Source organism: Girardinichthys multiradiatus, chromosome 6, assembly GCF_021462225.1.
Source record: "Girardinichthys multiradiatus isolate DD_20200921_A chromosome 6, DD_fGirMul_XY1, whole genome shotgun sequence".
Lineage (NCBI taxonomy): Eukaryota > Metazoa > Chordata > Actinopteri > Cyprinodontiformes > Goodeidae > Girardinichthys > Girardinichthys multiradiatus.
The window spans coordinates 23941407-23960830 of NC_061799.1; the positions used below are offsets into that span (position 1 = coordinate 23941407).

The window sequence follows — 19424 nt, forward strand, 5'->3', positions numbered from 1 at the left end:
TTTTGGCAAACAGACATAAACTCTTCAACTGGATCCAAGGGTGTCATAAGATCACACGATCATATGCACAAGTTAAGTACTGACGAATTACTGTTGAAAGAATCCGGTATTTGTTCATGAAAGGGGTAAATTAAGGTATAAGCATTGCTTACTTTCTCTCTGAGGCTTGCAGAAGCAAACTGTCCCAGAGAAGTCCCCAGTAGAGACGCTGTCTCTACAAGCCAAGTGAAGCGGTTTACCCTGCCTGACAGAAGGACAACAAGTAGCCGCATCACCGTGGTAACGTGCTGTTTGGTCGGCCCGACAGAGCGGCCGCCCATCCACTGCTCCGGAGGTCAGCTGGAAGCTAATCCATTGTTCACAGAGCTCTCTTCAAACTTCGTCGTCGCCTGGACTACTCCTCAGCATGGTTCATGAGGTTAGGTTTTGGGCAGAGAGTAATAGAGAGATATTTAGGATGAAATGATCTGAACGTTTTTCATTTTATGAAGTTTGGTTTTGTTTGTGTTGAACTCAGCTATCTTGGTGCTAGCAGAATATCTGCAGCACAAGTGTTAAGGTTGTGTTCTGTGTTTGTGGGTTTTTAAAGTTAAGACAAACTTTATTTAAAGGGTAATTCTAAACACAGAAGATCGGCCATAACGCACCGTCCGCACTTATGCATTTTAACCCTTTTATTGATGGTATTTTTAAAGGTGTGTGTTTGATTCTGGTGCTAAGCTATCAGCCTCCTTTGTCAGCTTCAACTGCTAATAGGTAAGGACACGTGCTTGCTGCCAAATAATATTTACCCAGAAAGGTTTAGTTTTAAATCCAGTAAATAATGTGTCCCTAACATCATTTTACTAAATTTGATAACTAAGTAAACACCATTAAGCCCCATTTCTCCAAAACGTTTTGTCTCTTTTCCAAAATATTCCCTTAAATATTTTACCATTCCCTTAATAATATTTCTTTAAATATTATTTTAATAAATAAAGGCAGCTAATGAGACCCCGTTGAGAAATAGTCATCCAGAAGGTTGGTTTTATTCAGCAGATCATTCTTAAAACATTATTTTATTAAAATAACATTTTATCTGATCTAATCATCTTTAATCAACTTGTTTATATTGTACATAGCCCATGAGTCTTTGTTATTCTTTCATTCTGCTTGGTAGTTTAGTTGGATTGTTTTAGCATAGTTTGTTGATTGAAATATGTTTGACTTTGAGTTGACTTATTTTTGTTAATAAATTCTTGTATATTAAGAAATTGTGTGAATTCATTCCATGTGTGTGCAGAATTTTGCTGTTCAATAATGTCAGAGCTTGTCTCACACCTTTCTATTTTGTCCTAATACCATCGCCTTGCTGGGCTGGTATTCACAGGATAACCCTTAACAGACTGAAATATTATTTGATAAAATATTAAAATATTAATATTAAATATTAAATAATATTCTCAGATTCATAATCACAACATTTGGCGTCCCTGGGTGGGTATTATTATGAACAGCTTGCACTGTTCATAAATGCGAATGAATAAACCACAACTGCACATTATTGATGCACACAGTGATTAGCTTAAAACTAGCTGTCATTGGTCACAATAGGACTCAAAACATCATAGTTCTAACATCAGATGTCACTGATTATATTTAAGAGGACACTATAACTCCAGGAGTTCAAAATTTTTGACTTTTGACAAAATTAATAATTCCAATATCTCTGTGCTAGTAACAATCAACTCTGCTACATAGGCAAAATTTTAGATGTCTTGACTCAGTCTGGTTTCTTCTGTGTAAGCAATAACTTGAGACTTGGTTTAACTTCAGTTAACCTCTCTGTCCAGACAGTTGCTGCACATCTGTATCCAGAGGCTGTGTTTTGTGTAAGACCACAATTTGAAACTGAATTAACTTTGCAGATAATTTTAGTACACTTACATTATTACACTTAGGAGGTGTAGCAATTTTCTTTTTTTTCCTTTGCATTTTAAACAAAATTCCCTTAAAGGTTAAGAGTAGTGTCTAATCACTAGTTCCTCCAAAGAAAGGTGAAAAAGTAATGCTGAAATCACAAATATCCTTAGAGAAAGGAGTAGCATTGTAACACTGAGAGCATAGTGTTGTCATAAGTCACAGGTTGAATGATCAACTCTAAATTTAATCCAAGTGTTCATCTTACTTCCACAGACCTTAACAGAAGTGTTGGAAGTCAGATGGTCTCCAGTGGTGTCCTGCCAAATCCCATTGCAGTGAACAACCACCAAGATGACCGAGTGCTGGACTCAGCATGCACAAGTGGTCCAATTGGGTGGGAGGAGCACCGTTCCAGCCTGATCGGCACCCCTCTCCCTTCTGACTCTGTGTCGACTCCTAGGGGCCAGGAGAGGCGCACATGGTTCTCAGGTGACTCAATCCAACCTGACCCACCACCACTTGCATGAGTCCATTCATTAGAAAGCTCTCATTTAAATCATGAGAAAACTTGTTTCCTCCAGCATGACTTCTCAGATGGACGTGGTCCACCTTGGGAGCATGGTGTCCGTTTTAAGCAGCTTGAATCCTTTGCTAAGGACATAGAAGTTTTTGATCCAGGTAGCCAGGAGTCAAATATTGGTGCTTACCTGTTTGAGTTTGAACATTGTCAGCAAAGTAACTCCCCAAGTGATGCAACAAACCAGGGGTGTGGTAACTGGCGTCAGCCAAAAGACAAGCAGCCAGTTAAAAGACAAACACCTTTTCACAGTGCAATATCCAACTGTAAGGTTGGTGGTAAAGAGTGGAGGCACTCCAAAGATGTCATCACAAAGGAGGAGTTTGAGATGATCTGCAGGTACGTTATAACTGAGGTAACAGCGTTTCTAAAAGACATAGCAAGCCGTTGCAGTCCAGAATCAACCCTGTAAAATCTATGAAACAAGGTTTGAAGATGGTATTCTGTTGTAATCTTTTTCTTTCTTATGGTTTTGAACTTGAGAAATTATTAAGGTTTTAAAAGCAGTATTATTATGGTGTGACTTTTTAGTTCTGGCTCTGGCTCTGTTTTCTATTAATTTAGCCTAATAATCTAAATGTCCCTGTTCGTTTACGGACAATAATAGGCTTATTGTGAAACAAAACAGGCAGATAAAGTACTTCAGCAGTACACTGGGTTAATTAGCGTTGCATAACCATAGGAACTAATAATTTCAACAATAAAAACGTGGTTGTGTGATGTGAGATGATTTTGCTGTGCGGTGCACATTACGGCTCGTTGGTCTAGGGGTATGATTCTCGCTTAGGGTGCGAGAGGTCCCGGGTTCAAATCCCGGACGAGCCCATTTTTTCCTAAAATATTGCTTTTGCTCCTCTATCGCTGATAGTTTATTACTTGTGTGTATGGCGTCACGTTCCTGCCAGAACCCCGAGGAGTTTTTTTAGCAGTCACAACAGCGCATTTATTAATGTTTATAATATAAACATAGACATTTATAGTATAAACATATTTTTTGCGTCACATAATTTGTCATTGCAGGACAAATGAAAGACTACTACATATTATACTACATATTATTTTGATTTAAAGCAAATATAGTAGGTGATTTAAGAAAAATATGACCCCGACGTGATTTGAACACGCAACCTTCTGATCTGGAGTCAGACGCGCTACCGTTGCGCCACGAGGTCTGAAGAACCAAGTGCACAGACAGTATTAAAAACGTTGGAGACCGCTTCGGAATGCCCACGTTTTGTGTCCAGTCCGACAAAATGTGATTTGTACTTTCTATTTTCATGTTATATGCTTAGAATCCGTTTGGAAAAACTATAAAAGTAAAAGTTGGCCCGTACGGGGATCGAACCCGCGACCTTGGCGTTATTAGCACCACGCTCTAACCAACTGAGCTAACCGGCCACGTGGTGTAATAGCATCCAATACCCAATACCACTTACCCTGGCATGTGGTACGTCTCGTATGTTTGATATTCACACTTCCATTTAACTTTATGCCGATTTCGCCTGGATGAGGTACGTAGACAGTTAAGAGAGACAAGCTTCACCAATGTCAACTCCAGCGCAAAGGCGATTATTTGTTATTGTATTGCTATCAGATGTATCATCTCGCGTTGGTGGTATAGTGGTTAGCATAGCTGCCTTCCAAGCAGTTGACCCGGGTTCGATTCCCGGCCAACGCAAAATTTAGTATTATAATTTCTAAAATTATATTGAGTGGTCCTTTAATATATTTTTTCCGATCATGATTAGCTATGGAATTTAAAGGGTTTACTCGTATAGCTAGGCAACACTTTTGGTTAGTATCCCGGCATTGTAATAGCATATACGGGTTTATTGCAAAGGTAAACCAATTCATTATATTTGTTATTATGCAAATGGCAGAAATACCAAACATCTTTACATGTTCTTTACAGTAAATAACAGGAAAAAAGTCAAATGTTTTTCTTTAGCAAAAACGTGTTTCTGCACCACACAGATAAAAGTTGAGGAATTCATATTTCCATCTTGTGATAACTGTATGTTCATGTTAGACACATTAGTACTGACATCTGAATAAAATCAGATTGACTTGTTAAGGAAATGTGTCACTGTTTCTCCCCCACAGTGTGCCCTAGGTTAATTTGTTACCCTGTTCAACAGTATTAATTCTGCTTAACCTCCTCTTTCCTGTGTTGCCATGGACATGCTATTCCTTTGGCAACTGCGTACCTTTGTTAATGGCCTCGGGCCCCGCCATAGAGGAGTCCCTGAACCTTTCATTATACATTCCCTTCAAGCTCACTCATATAAGTCTCACATAGTCTAACTCTAATTGCGGTCTGTTCTCTTTGGCTATCTCCCCTCTCTCTGTGTGTTTGTCCACAAACAGAGTTCATGATACCAGATGCTCACACTGGCAGAGGATTATGATCAGATTTGTGGCAGAATTTCCTGTCATACAAGTCAGGGCTTGAAGCGTTCTAATTTTCAGCAGCAATAGAAACCAGAGCTCCAATTTAAAGATTCATGAGATCCCTTAAGAAACAGAGAACAGAGTCTAAACCAGGGAAAGTGTTTCTGTGTCAGACAGAGCGGTAGGCAAGTATGGGAGTGGTTGTTGGTGGAACTCAGGGTCAGAGCTGAGGTAGATATTAGTGTCTCAGCTGTTACCTGTGCTGTAAAAGAACGTGTGGGTCTGCATAGCAGGTGGGGGACCTCCACCTGCTGAATGAACCCTGTTAGCATTGGGCAGTACCATGGGCTACGGGTGGGCTCGGCCCTGTTCGGCATTGTTGCCGGCTGCATCATCATCGGGGTGTCCAGGGAATGTGAAGCTGATGCTGTAGGAGGAATCTTCCTGGGAGCTGGAGGCCTTGGTGAGAGCCTGTATTTCTGCATGAGAAAGACATTGATTTTGTCATTTTGTTTTGTCAGATTAGCATTTGCAGATTGTAAAATATTTTGAACGTTCTACATGAGACAAGATAAAAAGAATTTCTTTTTTAACTTTTTAGTTGGTCTGCTGAACATTTTAAGCTTTAACGTTTGTGGTCGTAAAATGAGAAAATCTGAAAATGTCCTGAGGGTATAAATATTTAAATTGGTGACATATAGGATGCCAATTCATTAGCGTGTAACCGTATGACCAAAATACTTTCATGTAATTTTCAAGACATGAGTGAAAAGCCTTTTAACTTGTCCTGTCCCAAAATTCCTTGATGTCCAATTATATCTGAATTCACCCAATATATAATATGTATAGATAATGCACATACATAAAAGTGAAATGTTAAGGTCTGTGACTAGTGACATTTTCCAGCCCATGTACATTTGATACAAGACTGTCATGAGAACCAGCGGATGGCAGGAGGAGCTGCTCTGATAAAAGTGTGTCCTAACTAGTTTCCTGGAGAGAAAGAGCAAAGGGCAGCGCTTGTGATCTGTAGAAGACAACATCAGCACGTGTATACATAGTTAATGAGAAAATTAACTCTCACTATGGAGTCGACCAGCTTTCAATAATTAATTTGACTTGCTAACGTGCACCTACCTGCATTTGCAAATAAAATCCATGCAACGCAGCGTGACTGATACTTTAACTCTCTCAACATTTTGTGTGGCTGAACAGCAGACGTCCTAATTATGTGTTTTTGGGGCTTGTGTGGCTCGATGCCGCCTCCGACATACAGGCTGACTAATGAGTATGAACAGAGTGTTCTTGGCAGATTGTTTTCACTCCTTCTGCAGTTTCATGACATTTTAAGCACAGACATGCATCACAGCTACCCTCAGGAGCTACCAGGCTGTAATGCCAGCTCATCAGACTAATAAGGAAAATCAATAACTGTGCTGAATAGGAGCACGGTGCCACAGAAAGGCACGTAAGCCCTGAGTTTCAGATACTACTTTGAACTTTGATCTGAACTAGAAGAAGCATCTCACACTGCATCAGGTGTAAGGATCATACTGGAAAGGCCTACATTACACTTTGGGGCTTGACATATTATTAAATATTCCTACTCATCTGCGTCAAAGTGATAAAATAGATCATCTTGGTTATTATTTCACTTCTATTTTCCAGGCATCAAAAGCAATTAGACTACTTCTTAAAATAAATTAACTAGTCAGAACATGCAAATTATGAAGCAATTTCAGACCATTCATCAAAAACATAATTGCAACTTTCTGCTTTGTAGGCTTGCTCATTTCAATCTATCCCTTCATAAAAGCTTGGCTGAATATCAACAACATCCTGCCGTCTTTTGGTACGTCGTTTTTTAACCATGCATAGATTGGATTTCTCGTTTCAGGGCAAGACTGTTCTAAATATCTAAATATCATTCTGTCTTTTCGTCTTCTCAGGAAACTTCAGAGTTCACCCTGAAGTTATTGCTGATCAACCAGCTGAGATACTGAGGCGAGAGGGTGAGTGGAAACGACATCCCAGAGTGGAGACGGCTGAAACTCTGGGGATCTTGAATTTACCTAAATTCACGACTTACTAAGATCATTTTTTGAATAATTCTAATATCTGCAAAAATATTTGAAAGCTAATAAGCAACTATTTAGCACTTTCTCACATTTTGTCAGGCTACAACCACAGACTTTGATATATTTTAATGGGATATTATGCAACAAAATAGCACATAAATGCGAGGTGGATGGAAGAGCGTATATTGTTATCAAAAAACTTTACGAATAGAAATCCAATCAACTGTCTTCAGAATTTACGCAATTAGAAAATGGAGTCATAAGTCATAAGTCATGCAGGGGACACAGCAAAGATGTGAAAGAAAATGCTCCAAATAGAAAAAAAAACTAAATCAAGCTTCCTGGCATACATGCAAACTACTATACGTGGCAAACTAACACTGCGCGTCCCCCTTAACACACCATGCTCACCATGAAAAATTATCTTACTGGGATTGGGAAGCTGGTCAGAGTTGAAGGGAATGTGGGTGGGGCTAAATATAAGAAGAAGACCATTTAGGGCCTCCAAAAAACTTGGGAAGAGGTCCAACTTCGAGCAGGACAGCTCGACACATTTGGTCAGAGCTAAAGTTGAATTGTGGAGAAGATAGTGGCTCAAATTCCAGGCCTGAATTTATCTGAGAATTTGTGGCAAGACTTGAAAAATGCTCTTCACAAAAGTTCATCAACCAGTCTTATCCTCCCTTGGCTACACAATTATGCTCTAATGTGTGTTGAGGTATCACATAAAATTCCAACAAAAATACAGTTAGAATCATTCTTTCTTGGCTTTCATTTTCATATTTCTTATCTTTTTCATCTTTATTACTATGTCTCAGGGTTTTTGTTTAAGATCATGTGTAAGATTATCCAGTAACATGCCTTTGCCGTCACTAGCTTTTAATACAAAACTTTCACGTCAGTTCTGATGCATGTTTTCAGCACATTGGCTGACAGGACATCTAATGGTAGCTCAAGGTTGAGACTACACAGAACTGTATTTTCATGTACAATTGAAGTAAGCTGCAACCACAGATGTTAAGATATATTTTGAATGACAAAAGAAAATCCTTATTAATTAGATTTGCTTTTCCTATCCATGATAATCCGTGGTGCAATGCAGCTGTAGTGATGTGTAATAGTAAACTCATTGCTGCGGCATGTTCTGTTTGCTCTCCTGTGGTGTTGTCAGGCACGCAGAGTCAACTCCAACTGGAGCACTCGAAGAGTCGAATGGGAACCTTCGTGGAGGGAGGACCAATGGCTGAGCCCAATCCTGATGAGGGGTACGAACTGAAAGTAGAAATGAGCAGAACTGAATTGAATACAGTGTTCATGTTACTGGCTGCTTTATTAGGTACATCTTCCTAGTACTCAGTTGGACTTCTTTGTCGCCTGCAGAACTGCCTGAATTCGTCATGGCAGATTCAACAAGGTCTCAGAAACATTTTTCAGAGATTTTGTTCCGCATTGAAATGATAGGATCGCACAGTTGCTGCGGGTTTGTCAACATTTATTAATCTGTGTTCCATTTTCAGTTGTTCATTTATAAGCAACAATACAAACCTAGTTTTTAAAAATGCTTCATAGTAGGATGAAAACGCTGAACTAAACATAATAAAATAAAACCGGATTCATCCAAATTTATAAGTGCCATAGACCAATTTACAAACCTTTTACAGCTCTCTGAATGTCAACAAGTCCACACAAATGTAATTAATATGTGCTAAAAGCATTCATCCAACCCAATCTTTTTCTGATTTTTTTTTATTTTACGTGTTTTTTTTCTCTTTTTTTCATCTTTTTCAGTTCTGCCACACACTGACACCCACCACATAACCCTCATTGCCAGCGTGACTCATGCATTGGTCTGTTGCAGGACTTCTTCAGACATGCCAGATGTCTTATCAAGACGGAAACTGAAACAGTCCCCCACTGATCAAGATCTTCCGTGATGTCATCATGTGACACGACTGGACCAATAGAGATTCCAACTCTCTAAAACTGTTGTTTTAGCTGAACTGCAGATTACAATTGCCTCATTGTATGTAAACTATGTAGTCTAATAAACCTACAAAAATTAAATCAATATTTGTTAAATTTGTTAAACTTCAATAAAGCTAAGCGAAAGAGTTGAAGCTCATTTGTGGGGCTTGTGTGTTGCTAGGAGTAAAATTTAACTAAAGGTTAATTGCTCAAAAGGGCAAAGCAAACGCATATGTTGTCACAAACAGTGGCGTCTATTACACTCACATGGTGACCCGCTCCCCACCGTGCAACATAATGCACATATTCAGGACAATGCCAGCTCCTTCATGGAAAATGTTGAGGAAAGGAAGGCTGCAGCCTGACAATAAAACATAACCTGCTGTGAGGATGAATAATGCTGAGTCGTGTTGATAAGACTTCAACCAACAGGAACCTGAGGATTCAGCAGTGCCTTGATGACTGCCAACAGCTCCATTGTCAGGCTTCAAACCACAATGCCTCACCACACACTCCTTCTGCGTCACCAAGTGCAACCACGAATGAGCACGTGAAGACTGTTCAACATTAAAGTATTGTTCAATCAATTGACAAGCATGTCAATGTAGTATTGTGTGATGTTAACTAAAATACACTACAACAGACACTTTAGGTCAGAACTGTTTAATCAGGTTAAACCATCCTTTTCATTGTTTCTCTCTTAGCAATTTAAAAAAGTTGTTAATAAAAACATTCTTTTAGATTTAAATAAAAAAATTTAACTAATTTAAGGTTTTCTAGCATAGATCTCAGAAAAGCTTTAAGATTGCTTTTTAATCAATATGATTTAATACAATATTAGATTCAAACCTTTTTAGTTGCAGGATATTTATTTCACACATATCCTGATCATCTTTGGTAATAATTAACCTACAATTGTTGATAAATTGTCATAGCTCCTGATTGTCTTCAATTCACACTTTTCAAATTTTATATAAATAATCAATTCACAAGAAAACATCTCATGTGGATCTCCACCTCTAAACCCATAAGTGAGTTCTAAATCCTGTATATCAAGCCCACAGAATAAAGACAAGCTGTCAAGAGAAACCAGCAACAGTCTTCATCCTCATTCAGCCCACTTCACACTGACTGGGGTATGGCAGATCGTATTAGAATTTATTGATCCCCCACTTTAATGATAAATTACTCATTTAAATATTCGCAGGATAGATAAGGATTTGTGATATAACATTCTGTTGAAACCTCATAAGAAGATATCCACTTGTTTTAGATAAACTGCCTTTATTTTGTATGAAACCAGATTAATTGGTACCAGAGGCTTAAGCTAAATACTAATTTAAGTTGGACCCCTTCCAAAATAGATTTCTACTGTCTTAAAAGATCTCTCATTCCAAAAATTTCATCGTGCTTTAGGTGAATGTAATTTCATGAACCTATAAATCACAGTTTTATTAAATGAAAGCTTGTGGCTATTTACACAGAAAGAGAAGCTAGGAGCCTGTTCCCATCAACCATCTTCCCGTGTGAAATGCAATGGAACGTGCAAGACCTTTCCAGTCAAATGAATTGTTTACTTTAGGTTAATGCTATTCTATTGATTTTTACTTTTATTTTGCTGAGTCAAATGCTTTGTATGAACCATTCTCAGTACGTGTTTTACACAGGAAGATTGTTGAGGGTGCACCTCTTCCCACCTCTAATTACTCTGTAAACAAAATAAATAAATCATAGGCTTCGTAAATAATCATGAACAACAATCAGTGAGTTATATTTAATAGCATTAACATAAACCACGATGACATTTTTTGAATAGGTTTTTTAGGTTGGTAGAATCTAAATATGGATTTATCCTGAATGAAGACACTAAGACACTAATCTACTGCAGGTTGATACTCACGGATAACCTTTTAATTGAACTTTAAATCCTGAATAATACCTTTAGTGATATCATTCTTACTGTAAAAGGGATATTCTCACTACATACACTGATTTATTGATTTTTTATATTACTTTAATAGCTACTCTGACCAGAGACTCTTTGTGTGTTCTGTTCTCAGTACGTTTCACTCAAGTAGATCATTAGTTGTGCAAAGCCTCCTATCTCCATCTCCCATGTAAATAATCAATGTCTGTTGTGTAAACAACCAATGCAAATGTGACAACAGTTTCAAAGGTACATAAAAACCACATTGACAAAAATTGCAATGTTTTTGATATTGGTGTTGTTTTGAGATAGTAGAAGTCCACCTTAGTATTGCCTCTTTGGAAAGAGCGTCTGGGACCATAAAACCTGTATAAATGAGGATGCTAAAAACCTTTTCACAGAAACTCTTCAAAAATGCTAAACAATCCCTGTTAGAATTTAATGGGATACTATTTTAATGACTATGGACAGCTATGTGGAGCTGAAAGTCTAACATGAGCAAAGGGAAAATTGATGTCCTTTATATTTGAAATGAATGAAATTTGAAGTATCATAAATATTAACTGGCGAAAACAAAATAGACATTCCAGATACTCAGTTTGACAAAAAAGTGAATCATGGTTTCCTTCTATAATTATGTGGTAAATCGACTTGCCATACAGAGACCTACTGATGGATGGATCGTTGACGTGGAGACCAGATCATCGCATCCAGCGGTCCACAGAGGAGGGGATAAGGTCTGCGCGGCACTCATCAGATATGAATTAAGGAAATTTGAAGACGTTACCCGTCTGAGAGGAAGATGCTTGCGAAACACTGTCCGGTTTTCGCCATGTACGTCGCAGCAGTGACCTGTCAGACGCTACCACCATTTCTCATCGGGTCCACATCTGGAGCAGCGAGTCAGCTCAGACGAAATGCCATCTCACCTAAATGATCCTCTGTCTCCTGCCGGATTTGACATCCCACAGCCTTGCCTGGTATTTCATGTGTCACTGGTTGGATTTTTTTCATGATTTGTGGCCCCTCGGGATTGAAAAGGACAAAAAAAAAAAAAAAACCCAGAAAGAAGGATGCAAAAACTCCCTTTGGTGTTGATGCAGCCTTTTAGCGTGTCGGTAATTACATGCGACTATTAGACAGGAGATCACCGTGAAAATCTGATGGAATAACAATGGAAGCACCTTTACTGAGTCGACATAATGGGTAAGGGTTTATTCAGACTGTGATTTTACTGAGATGCAACATACATATACAGTTTATTGGTTTATGGGACATGTATTCTAACAAAATCCAATTTACTGTTTATTATTGCCCATGTAGAAGATAGAAATAGCACACTGTCCTCTCAGAGGCTGTAACAGGCTGAATACATTCAAACTGGAATACATTTGAACTGGAAAATTTTTTGACAGCAAATTTGTACAAATGGCCTCTCTGGCCTGAAGTAGGCCGCCACACTGATCACATTTAACTTCAAAGATCCAGACAAAATACACACCGATGCTCATCAAACACCTTCAGCTATTAAGCAGCATCAATAAGGCTTTTTTCATTATGTAGAAAATAAGTCGTTGCTGCCAAGGCTTGGCTATAATTTAACAGTTTTGATGCTATTGTTTACTGAAACATTTGTTACATTTGTCTATCTAATCTGAACTCTAATGTATTGTCTTTTACTGTAGAATTGACATTTGAAAACAGTATTTTTACTGAGAAAATCATTTAAATTAGGTGATGATTTAAGGATAGTATTATTAGGATTTCTTTTTTTTTTTTCAGGTTATGTAATACAAGCTTTTGTTGTCCGAACCATAGTTTCAGGGCCATGTCACTGACTGGCAGCATACAGGGGTCACTGTTTTCAGTGTGTGTGTCTTGAGTAACGATTCATTTGTTTACAGCCTCTCTTTGTTTTTAAAATATAGAGAACTACAATACCCTGCAAACGTACTCATATCCCTTGAACCTTTGTACATGTTGTCACACCACAACCATAAAAATCTCTGTACTTTAATTAGATTGTGTGTGATAGACTAAAATAATGTATTACGTGGTTATAAAGAGAAAGAAAACCGATATAGGATTCTTAACATGTTTTACCAAAAAAAGAGTGTAGTATTTGTTTTGTTTCCCGCCCACCATTCCCCTGAATAAAATCCAGTGCCACCAAATAAATACCTTGAAAAAAGTCACCTAATTAGTAAATACAGTCCATGTGTGTGTAATTTATTCTCAGTATAGATACAAAGACTTCAGGTTTTTCTTAGAGAAATTAGTGAACAAACAGCATTATTAAGACCAAGAAACACATGGAAAGGTCTTGGATGAAATCATATCCATGTGTTAAATGGCCCAAACAGAGTCCAGATCTAAATCATATTAAGAATCATTGACAAGACTGGAAAGTTTACAGATGATCATTCAGTCTGACTGAGCTTGAGCTGTTTCACAATGAATGGTCCAAAATGTCCAAAACTAGAGACATGCCAGAAAAGACTTGCAGCTGTAACTGCTCCCAAAGATTCTTTTACAAAGTATTTACTCATGGGCATAAATACAAATGCATGCCACACTTTTAAGATTTTAAGTTGAAAAAAAAACTGAAAACACTGCATAATTTTCCTTACACCTTGCAATTATGCACAACTTTGTGATGGTGTATCATACCCAATCACAATAAATTACACTGGAGTTTGAGGGTGTAACTCAATATAATGTGGAAATGTTCAAGGTGTATGAATACTTCTGCTAGGCTCTGAAGCAGCACAGTAATGAATGACCAGGGTTCAATGATGAATGTAATAATCTCTAGGGAGGACACTGCAGTGGTTAAAAGTGTTGTCCACTACCAGTTTAGAGATTATGTGTATTATAGATGTTACTGACGTTTATTTTCTTTTATTATGTGTTTCTAAAAAGATAGAAGATAGACAAAAGAAGTCCCAGAGTTAACAACATGGTCATCACTGACAGGAACAACAGCACGCCTGTGCCTAAAAAGGAGCCCCAGAAGAAGAAGAGGAAGTCTCGTCCTCATGGCCTTCCTTCTCCAGCACTCTGCTGTGCCTGTGGACTATGCATCATGCTGGCAGGACTCAACATCACTCTGGTTGGAGCGTTTGCCTTCAGCACACTGCTGCCTTCTGCCAACCCCCCAATCATAATTGGACCTGTCTTGCTGCTGGTGGCCTTCTCCTTTTTTGGGGCCTGCTGCGTGTGCAGCCGCCTCCCACCCCCGAGCAGCTCTCGAGGCTCTAAAGTGGGCGGCAGGGGGGCAGGGTTGATGGGACATGGCGGGCTGGCTGGTGGTGCTGCGTTTGAAATAGAGACCAGTGAGCACACGCTGCAGGACACCACAGCTGTGCAGCTAAGCCCCACATCCTCTCCTGGATCATCCAGAGCCTCCAGCCCGGAAGGAGAGAGCCCTGATGTGGCCCCGCAGGGACCTTGCAAGCTCTTCACCATGGAGACCAATGGCCCTTCCTGTGCTTCTGCCACGGCAACATACTCGGCCTCTGCAGATGCAGGCGGGGAGGTGAGGCTCAGCCTGCCACGAGAAGAAGTGGTCACCTAGCAAAGCAAAAACTCCTCTAAAAAGCCAGAGCTCCAGTCGTGTAAATACGCTTCTGAGTTTGGTTGCTGGGACTGATTTTGTCCTGTTTACATAGTGCCATATAAAGTTGTGAAGAGTGTGGTTTTAATTTCTCTCACTGTGCAACAGGTTGTTAGCATGCAATGTTGAACACACATCAGCGTATTTGTGAATTTAAGCTTTTGGAATTCAAATTCCTACCTCTCATGTGGTGTTCCCTTACAAAGTTTGTATAAAATCCAGGGCATTATGAACCGTTTTAATGTAGAAATAAAGTAGAAGACATTTCTTTTTCTCTGCACCTGTGGTGACTGGTGACCTCTACTGTCAGAAGAGATTTTAGAGGGCTCAAGAGAAAACTTTGATCACATATTTATTCTGAAAAGATTACATGTGAAAGGTCAGCAGCTGATCTTAACATGGGGAACATTTGGCATTTACTGAATTGATTAACTTCTTTTAGGGACATATGATTTTATAGGTCACAGAGGTCCCAAAGCAATATTCTCTGAACAGAGAATAATTTCTAGGCACAAGACCTTCAGCGAGTGTATTTGCTGTATATTAACTCAGTGTTAAAACAGTGCACATCGTCAGATCTTTATAGGCATCATTCTTTTAGCTTTTGTCATCACAGCTGTAAACACTGAATATCGTGTTTCTTTTCATGGTCTCAAAACTTTGTGATAATGTTTATTCGTTGTTAAACTGATCACGGGGCTCGATTCAACCTGTGTGAAAGCATGGAGTTCACATCACTTCTATGTACTATTTACAACATTGCACAGCCAAGTTTATTAGAGTTTATAGATTACATCAGTAGTATCTGCTTCCTATCACTGTGATGTCTTCTTATCAGCCATAAGTCTGAGTGATCACAGGAGACGCTAAACCCATGATCTCCTTTGAAAGGAAAGTTGCCTTAGATGAAAATTTCAGGATCAATCCAACGAGGGCTACATAAAAAGTGCAAACTGCAGTTTCCTGAGAAAGCCTCTATGTTGCTCTGGATTTGAAAGGTTTTTGTGGTGCATGCAAACAACCTAAATGTTTCCTTTCTCACATGTATATGGAGTAGCAACAGTGTACACACAGTTCAAGCCAACTATATAAAAAAACAACATTGCAACATTGTCCCTCAAAGGGACATTTTTTCCTGATAAAGCCCAGTTTCATACTAAGTTAGAGTACTGAGCTTAGGTTTTTTTTCTTGTGCATGCTCTGAAAACAAAAGACTTGAAAATGAAGATATCCTTGTTGTGAACTATCTGTGTATTGTCTGTGGTTTTATTTTTGTGTAGCACAAGAACCCGGTGAAAAAAAATGTAAGGGACAAAACTATTTTTGTGAGGTTTATAATTTAAAATAACTATCCCAAATGTGAATCCTATAAAATATCTAAATAAAAAACTCTTTCAGTAACATTTCAGATATATATGTGTGACTTGTCACTGACACCCCATTGCAACTGCTGTATTTTTGTAAAATGAGTTAAAATATTCCTCCTAGATTTTCTGTTATAGCTGAGAAAACAAGTACAATTTGAATTGGCCAGTTGACATGAAATTCACACTAGGTACCAATAAAAACCCATATAATCCACACATACAAAAAACTAAACAGGTTTTTCCATGAATTATGTTTATAAAGTGGAATGACAGGAATTAGGTACTAACCAGGTTAGTGACTTTATTTAAAATCTTCTACAATCTTCTACATGCATATTTGATTTTTACCGGTTCTTCTGGGGGCCACTTCTGTGGACTATGATTTTTAGTTCTTTACATAGATTTTTTGTTGAAATTATGTTTGGTGATTTTCTGCATGTTTCTAGTAGCTTTATTTTCTTCACTAAAACCAACTTAAGAGTTTTCTTGACTGTGTGTTTAGGAACACTGTCTTGCTTTAATTTCCACCCTCCTTTCATATTCAGATTCTTATCAAGAATATCCCAGTACGTTTCTTCATTCATCATTTACTGAATTATATCAAGTCTGCCAGAACCATGTGCTCCAAAATAGTCTCATACCATGATGTTCTCACCTTCACACTTCACTGTTTGGATATTGTGTGTGATAACATTTTACAAGACAGTTTTTATCTCATCTGACAGGGCTGTGTTATTTCAGTATTTTAATGGCTTATCCAAAGGTTCTGCAACAAACTTTAACAGAACTTCAACATGCTTTGTTCAGCAGGGGAGTCAGGTGCAATGAATAGCTATAGAGGCCATAGTGTCTTATTCATCACTTATTTTATGTTTATGCATTTGGAAGAGGCTTTTATCCCAAGCAAATTACTAATGAGGATATAACATTGATATAATGTGGCTTATATCAATGCTAGCAATAAGCTGCTAAGAAGGAAGAAAAATAGTCAGGTTCTGTCAGAGGTGACAGTGTAGAAAGATAGTGCAGGGATAGAGGGACGTCCAGACAGAGATAGTGCAGTAGAGAGAATAGGAAAGCACAGGGTTGGTCACCAGGTTGGTAGGGTAGGATGCTCTCTGAAGTGCTGGGTCTTAAAGAGCTTCTTGAGGAATTTCTGGTCAGGCTCAATAGGTCATTCTACCATCATGGAACGACACATGAAAAGAGTCTGGATTATCTTAAGCATGTTGTAGACACTGCTAGTTAACAATCCTGTGACGACCGGAGTAAAATAAACCTTTGTGAGAGCATTCAAGTAGATAGGAGCCGTTCCATTCAGCACTTCGTATGCTAACCTCAGTGACTTGAATTTGATGATGCGGGCGACTAAGGGTAACCACTGGAGTTATTTCTTTGTTGTACCTTTACCCGCTAATTCTAGATCTTTATAAAGCTCTCTGAAAATATACTCTTGGACAACTCTATTGATTATTATTTTTAATCATCTGTCAGAAATCAAGCAAGGAGCATCAGCTTGTAGCTGGTTTATAGTGAAATGATGTTTGTTTTATTTCTGGATGATGGCACCAATGGTGATTATTGGAACATTCAGAAGTTTGGAAATACATCTGCAACCAGCACCTTTAATATATTTTGCAATGACAAGGTTGCAAAGTTCTTGAGAGAGATCCTTGCTTTTATCTGCTTTGACCTGCTTATTGAATGATACTTGGGTAATGAAAAACTTTTTATAAGCCATCATTTGGGACTAAACCAGTTTAGTTTAATTTGTACTGACAGAGGATGGGATTGCTTTGTAGAAAATGCCAGGTTTCAACTGATGTCTTGGCTTTCCATGCCTGTTTGCAGCTTATTTGTTCAATACTTATTACCTGTGTCGTTCTACTTTATCACACATAACTTAATTTATGCACTAACCTGCTTTAATTGCTTTGTATGTCCGTATTACTTAGTTTATTACCAACATCTGGTGTGAATTTCATGTCAGTTGGCTAGTTAAAAATATATTTACCAAGAAAAACATTGACATGGTCAATACTTACTTTCCTTGCAGTAGATAATTAAGGCATGGGCCAAGAGCAGTCCTAAGGTGAAATGATTTTAAAGATTTTTTCTTAAAAACCTTTGTCATCCAGAGAGTAAATATTTGTGAACAGCAAAGTAAAAAGACAAAATAAACATAAAATAGTAGTAAAAATAATAAAGAGTAAGGCGTTTTGCCTTCTGCATGTTCAGAAAAAAAAAAGGATCATCAGTGGTGATTGCAGAACAGATTCACAAAACATACAGCTTGGTTTATGTCCAGCCACCTATGCAAACCCCTTTATAGTGTCTGAAAACAGGAAAGAAGTTTATCTAGACAACTTGTCAACTTCCCTAGTTAAATCTCTGGCAAATCAATTCCCCTTCTTAATGATTTAGCTTTGTTCGTCACACTTCTGGTGCTAAAAGCCGAGACAGGCTGTCTGGAAATGTGGTGCGAGAGACAAGAAATCTTGCTTGCTCTCTAAACACATTAGTTCAAGATGGCCTTGAGCAAAGATGCAACATGAGCTCCATCTGGCTCTGTTGCAGTGTTTGAGAGCAAGGACAACACGCTACCACCAGAGGGCGCTAATGTCACATGTTTGAGTAGCAACAAAAGTTGCATAACGTGACTGCATTTTCCAACCTGCAGAGAAACATCAGTAAGTCAGAACAAGTGCTTGCTGGCAACCAATGAGGCTGAATCTGTGCTGGAACATATTGTGAATAAATGAGCAAGAGCTTGTCTAACTACTGTTCTGTGATTACAGAAATGTTTTCTCAATAAATACATTTTAAAACACTACAGTGGCGCTTTGCCTGAATTGAACCAGTTGCCTGATTTAAAATGGTTCTAATGAAGCTTTTCTTTGCACAGGAAATGTATGAACGCAGAGAATTGTCTGGTGCCCTAGTTAAAAAGGCTCTACCCGCAGATCAAGAATGGACTTGGAAAACCTTTCTCATGATTTTTTGCTTCTTCAAAAGATTGTATTTACAGTAAGCTTTACAGTGCGTTGCACATGTATTGAAACCCCAAGAACCTTTTCACATTTTATCAGGTTACAACCACAAACTACAATGCCTCAGTGGGGTAAAAATCTAACACTGCATATCACCCTGAAAGGACTACCACCTATATAAAACATGGTGGGTGCAGCATCATGCTATGGGAATGTTTTTGTTCAGCAGGGGCAGAGAAGCTTGCTAGAGTTGATGGCTTGAGCCAAAGACAGGGTGATCCTAGACAAAAACCTGTTGCAGAACGCAAACTGAGCTTCACCTTCCAGTAGACATGTATCCTTAACATACAGCCATAGCTACATTAGAATGGTCTAGATCAAAACACAGTTATGTGTTAGAATGGCCCAATCAAAGTCCAGACCTAAATCAATTTGGAAATCCGTTGAAGACAAGAAAATTGTTGACCTCTGATGCTACTCATCCAGTCTGGCTGAGCTTGAGTTATTTTGCAAAAAATGGGCAAACATTTCTGTCTTTGGATGTGTGCAGCTGAGGCATACCCCAAAAGGTTTGCAGCTGTAACTGCAGCAAAAGGTGGTTCTGTAAAGCA

General features: G+C 38.5%; 2 protein-coding genes and 4 non-coding genes across 9 annotated transcripts; 4 read left to right on the top strand and 2 right to left on the bottom strand.

Moving 5' to 3' along the window:
- Nucleotides 1–3232: 3232 nt before the first annotated feature.
- Nucleotides 3233–3304, top strand: trnap-agg. Its single transcript has one exon. It is a non-coding gene; the product is annotated as a tRNA-Pro (tRNA).
- Nucleotides 3305–3579: 275 nt separating this feature from the next.
- Nucleotides 3580–3651, bottom strand: trnaw-cca. Its single transcript has one exon. It is a non-coding gene; the product is annotated as a tRNA-Trp (tRNA).
- A 152-nt stretch (nt 3652–3803) lies between these two features.
- On the bottom strand, nt 3804–3877 carry trnai-aau. Its single transcript has one exon. It is a non-coding gene; the product is annotated as a tRNA-Ile (tRNA).
- A 208-nt stretch (nt 3878–4085) lies between these two features.
- On the top strand, nt 4086–4157 carry trnag-ucc. The gene has a single exon. It is a non-coding gene; the product is annotated as a tRNA-Gly (tRNA).
- A 457-nt stretch (nt 4158–4614) lies between these two features.
- On the top strand, nt 4615–9024 carry kncn (kinocilin). 3 transcript variants are annotated; one of them, XM_047369328.1, is made up of 5 exons: nt 4615–5333; nt 6654–6722; nt 6820–6882; nt 8120–8213; nt 8737–9024. In XM_047369328.1, the coding sequence occupies exons 1-5, from the start codon at nt 5186–5188 to the stop codon at nt 8750–8752; spliced, it is 390 nt and encodes a 129-aa protein (XP_047225284.1). In that variant the 5' UTR covers nt 4615–5185; the 3' UTR covers nt 8753–9024. The 3 variants fall into 3 exon arrangements, with proteins under 3 accessions (XP_047225284.1, XP_047225285.1, XP_047225283.1); XM_047369329.1 differs by lacking the exon at nt 8737–9024 and adding an exon at nt 8329–8409; XM_047369327.1 differs by having other exon boundaries at nt 4618–5333; nt 8807–9024.
- Nucleotides 9025–11520: 2496 nt separating this feature from the next.
- Nucleotides 11521–15864, top strand: tmem275a (transmembrane protein 275a). Of its 2 annotated transcripts, none has more exons than XM_047367173.1 (2): nt 11521–12046; nt 13763–15864. In XM_047367173.1, exon 2 carries the CDS (start codon nt 13800–13802, stop codon nt 14415–14417), a length of 618 nt encoding a protein of 205 aa, XP_047223129.1. In that variant the 5' UTR covers nt 11521–12046; nt 13763–13799; the 3' UTR covers nt 14418–15864. The 2 variants fall into 2 exon arrangements, with proteins under 2 accessions (XP_047223129.1, XP_047223131.1); XM_047367175.1 differs by having other exon boundaries at nt 13767–15864.
- The last annotated feature ends 3560 nt before the right edge of the window (nt 15865–19424 follow it).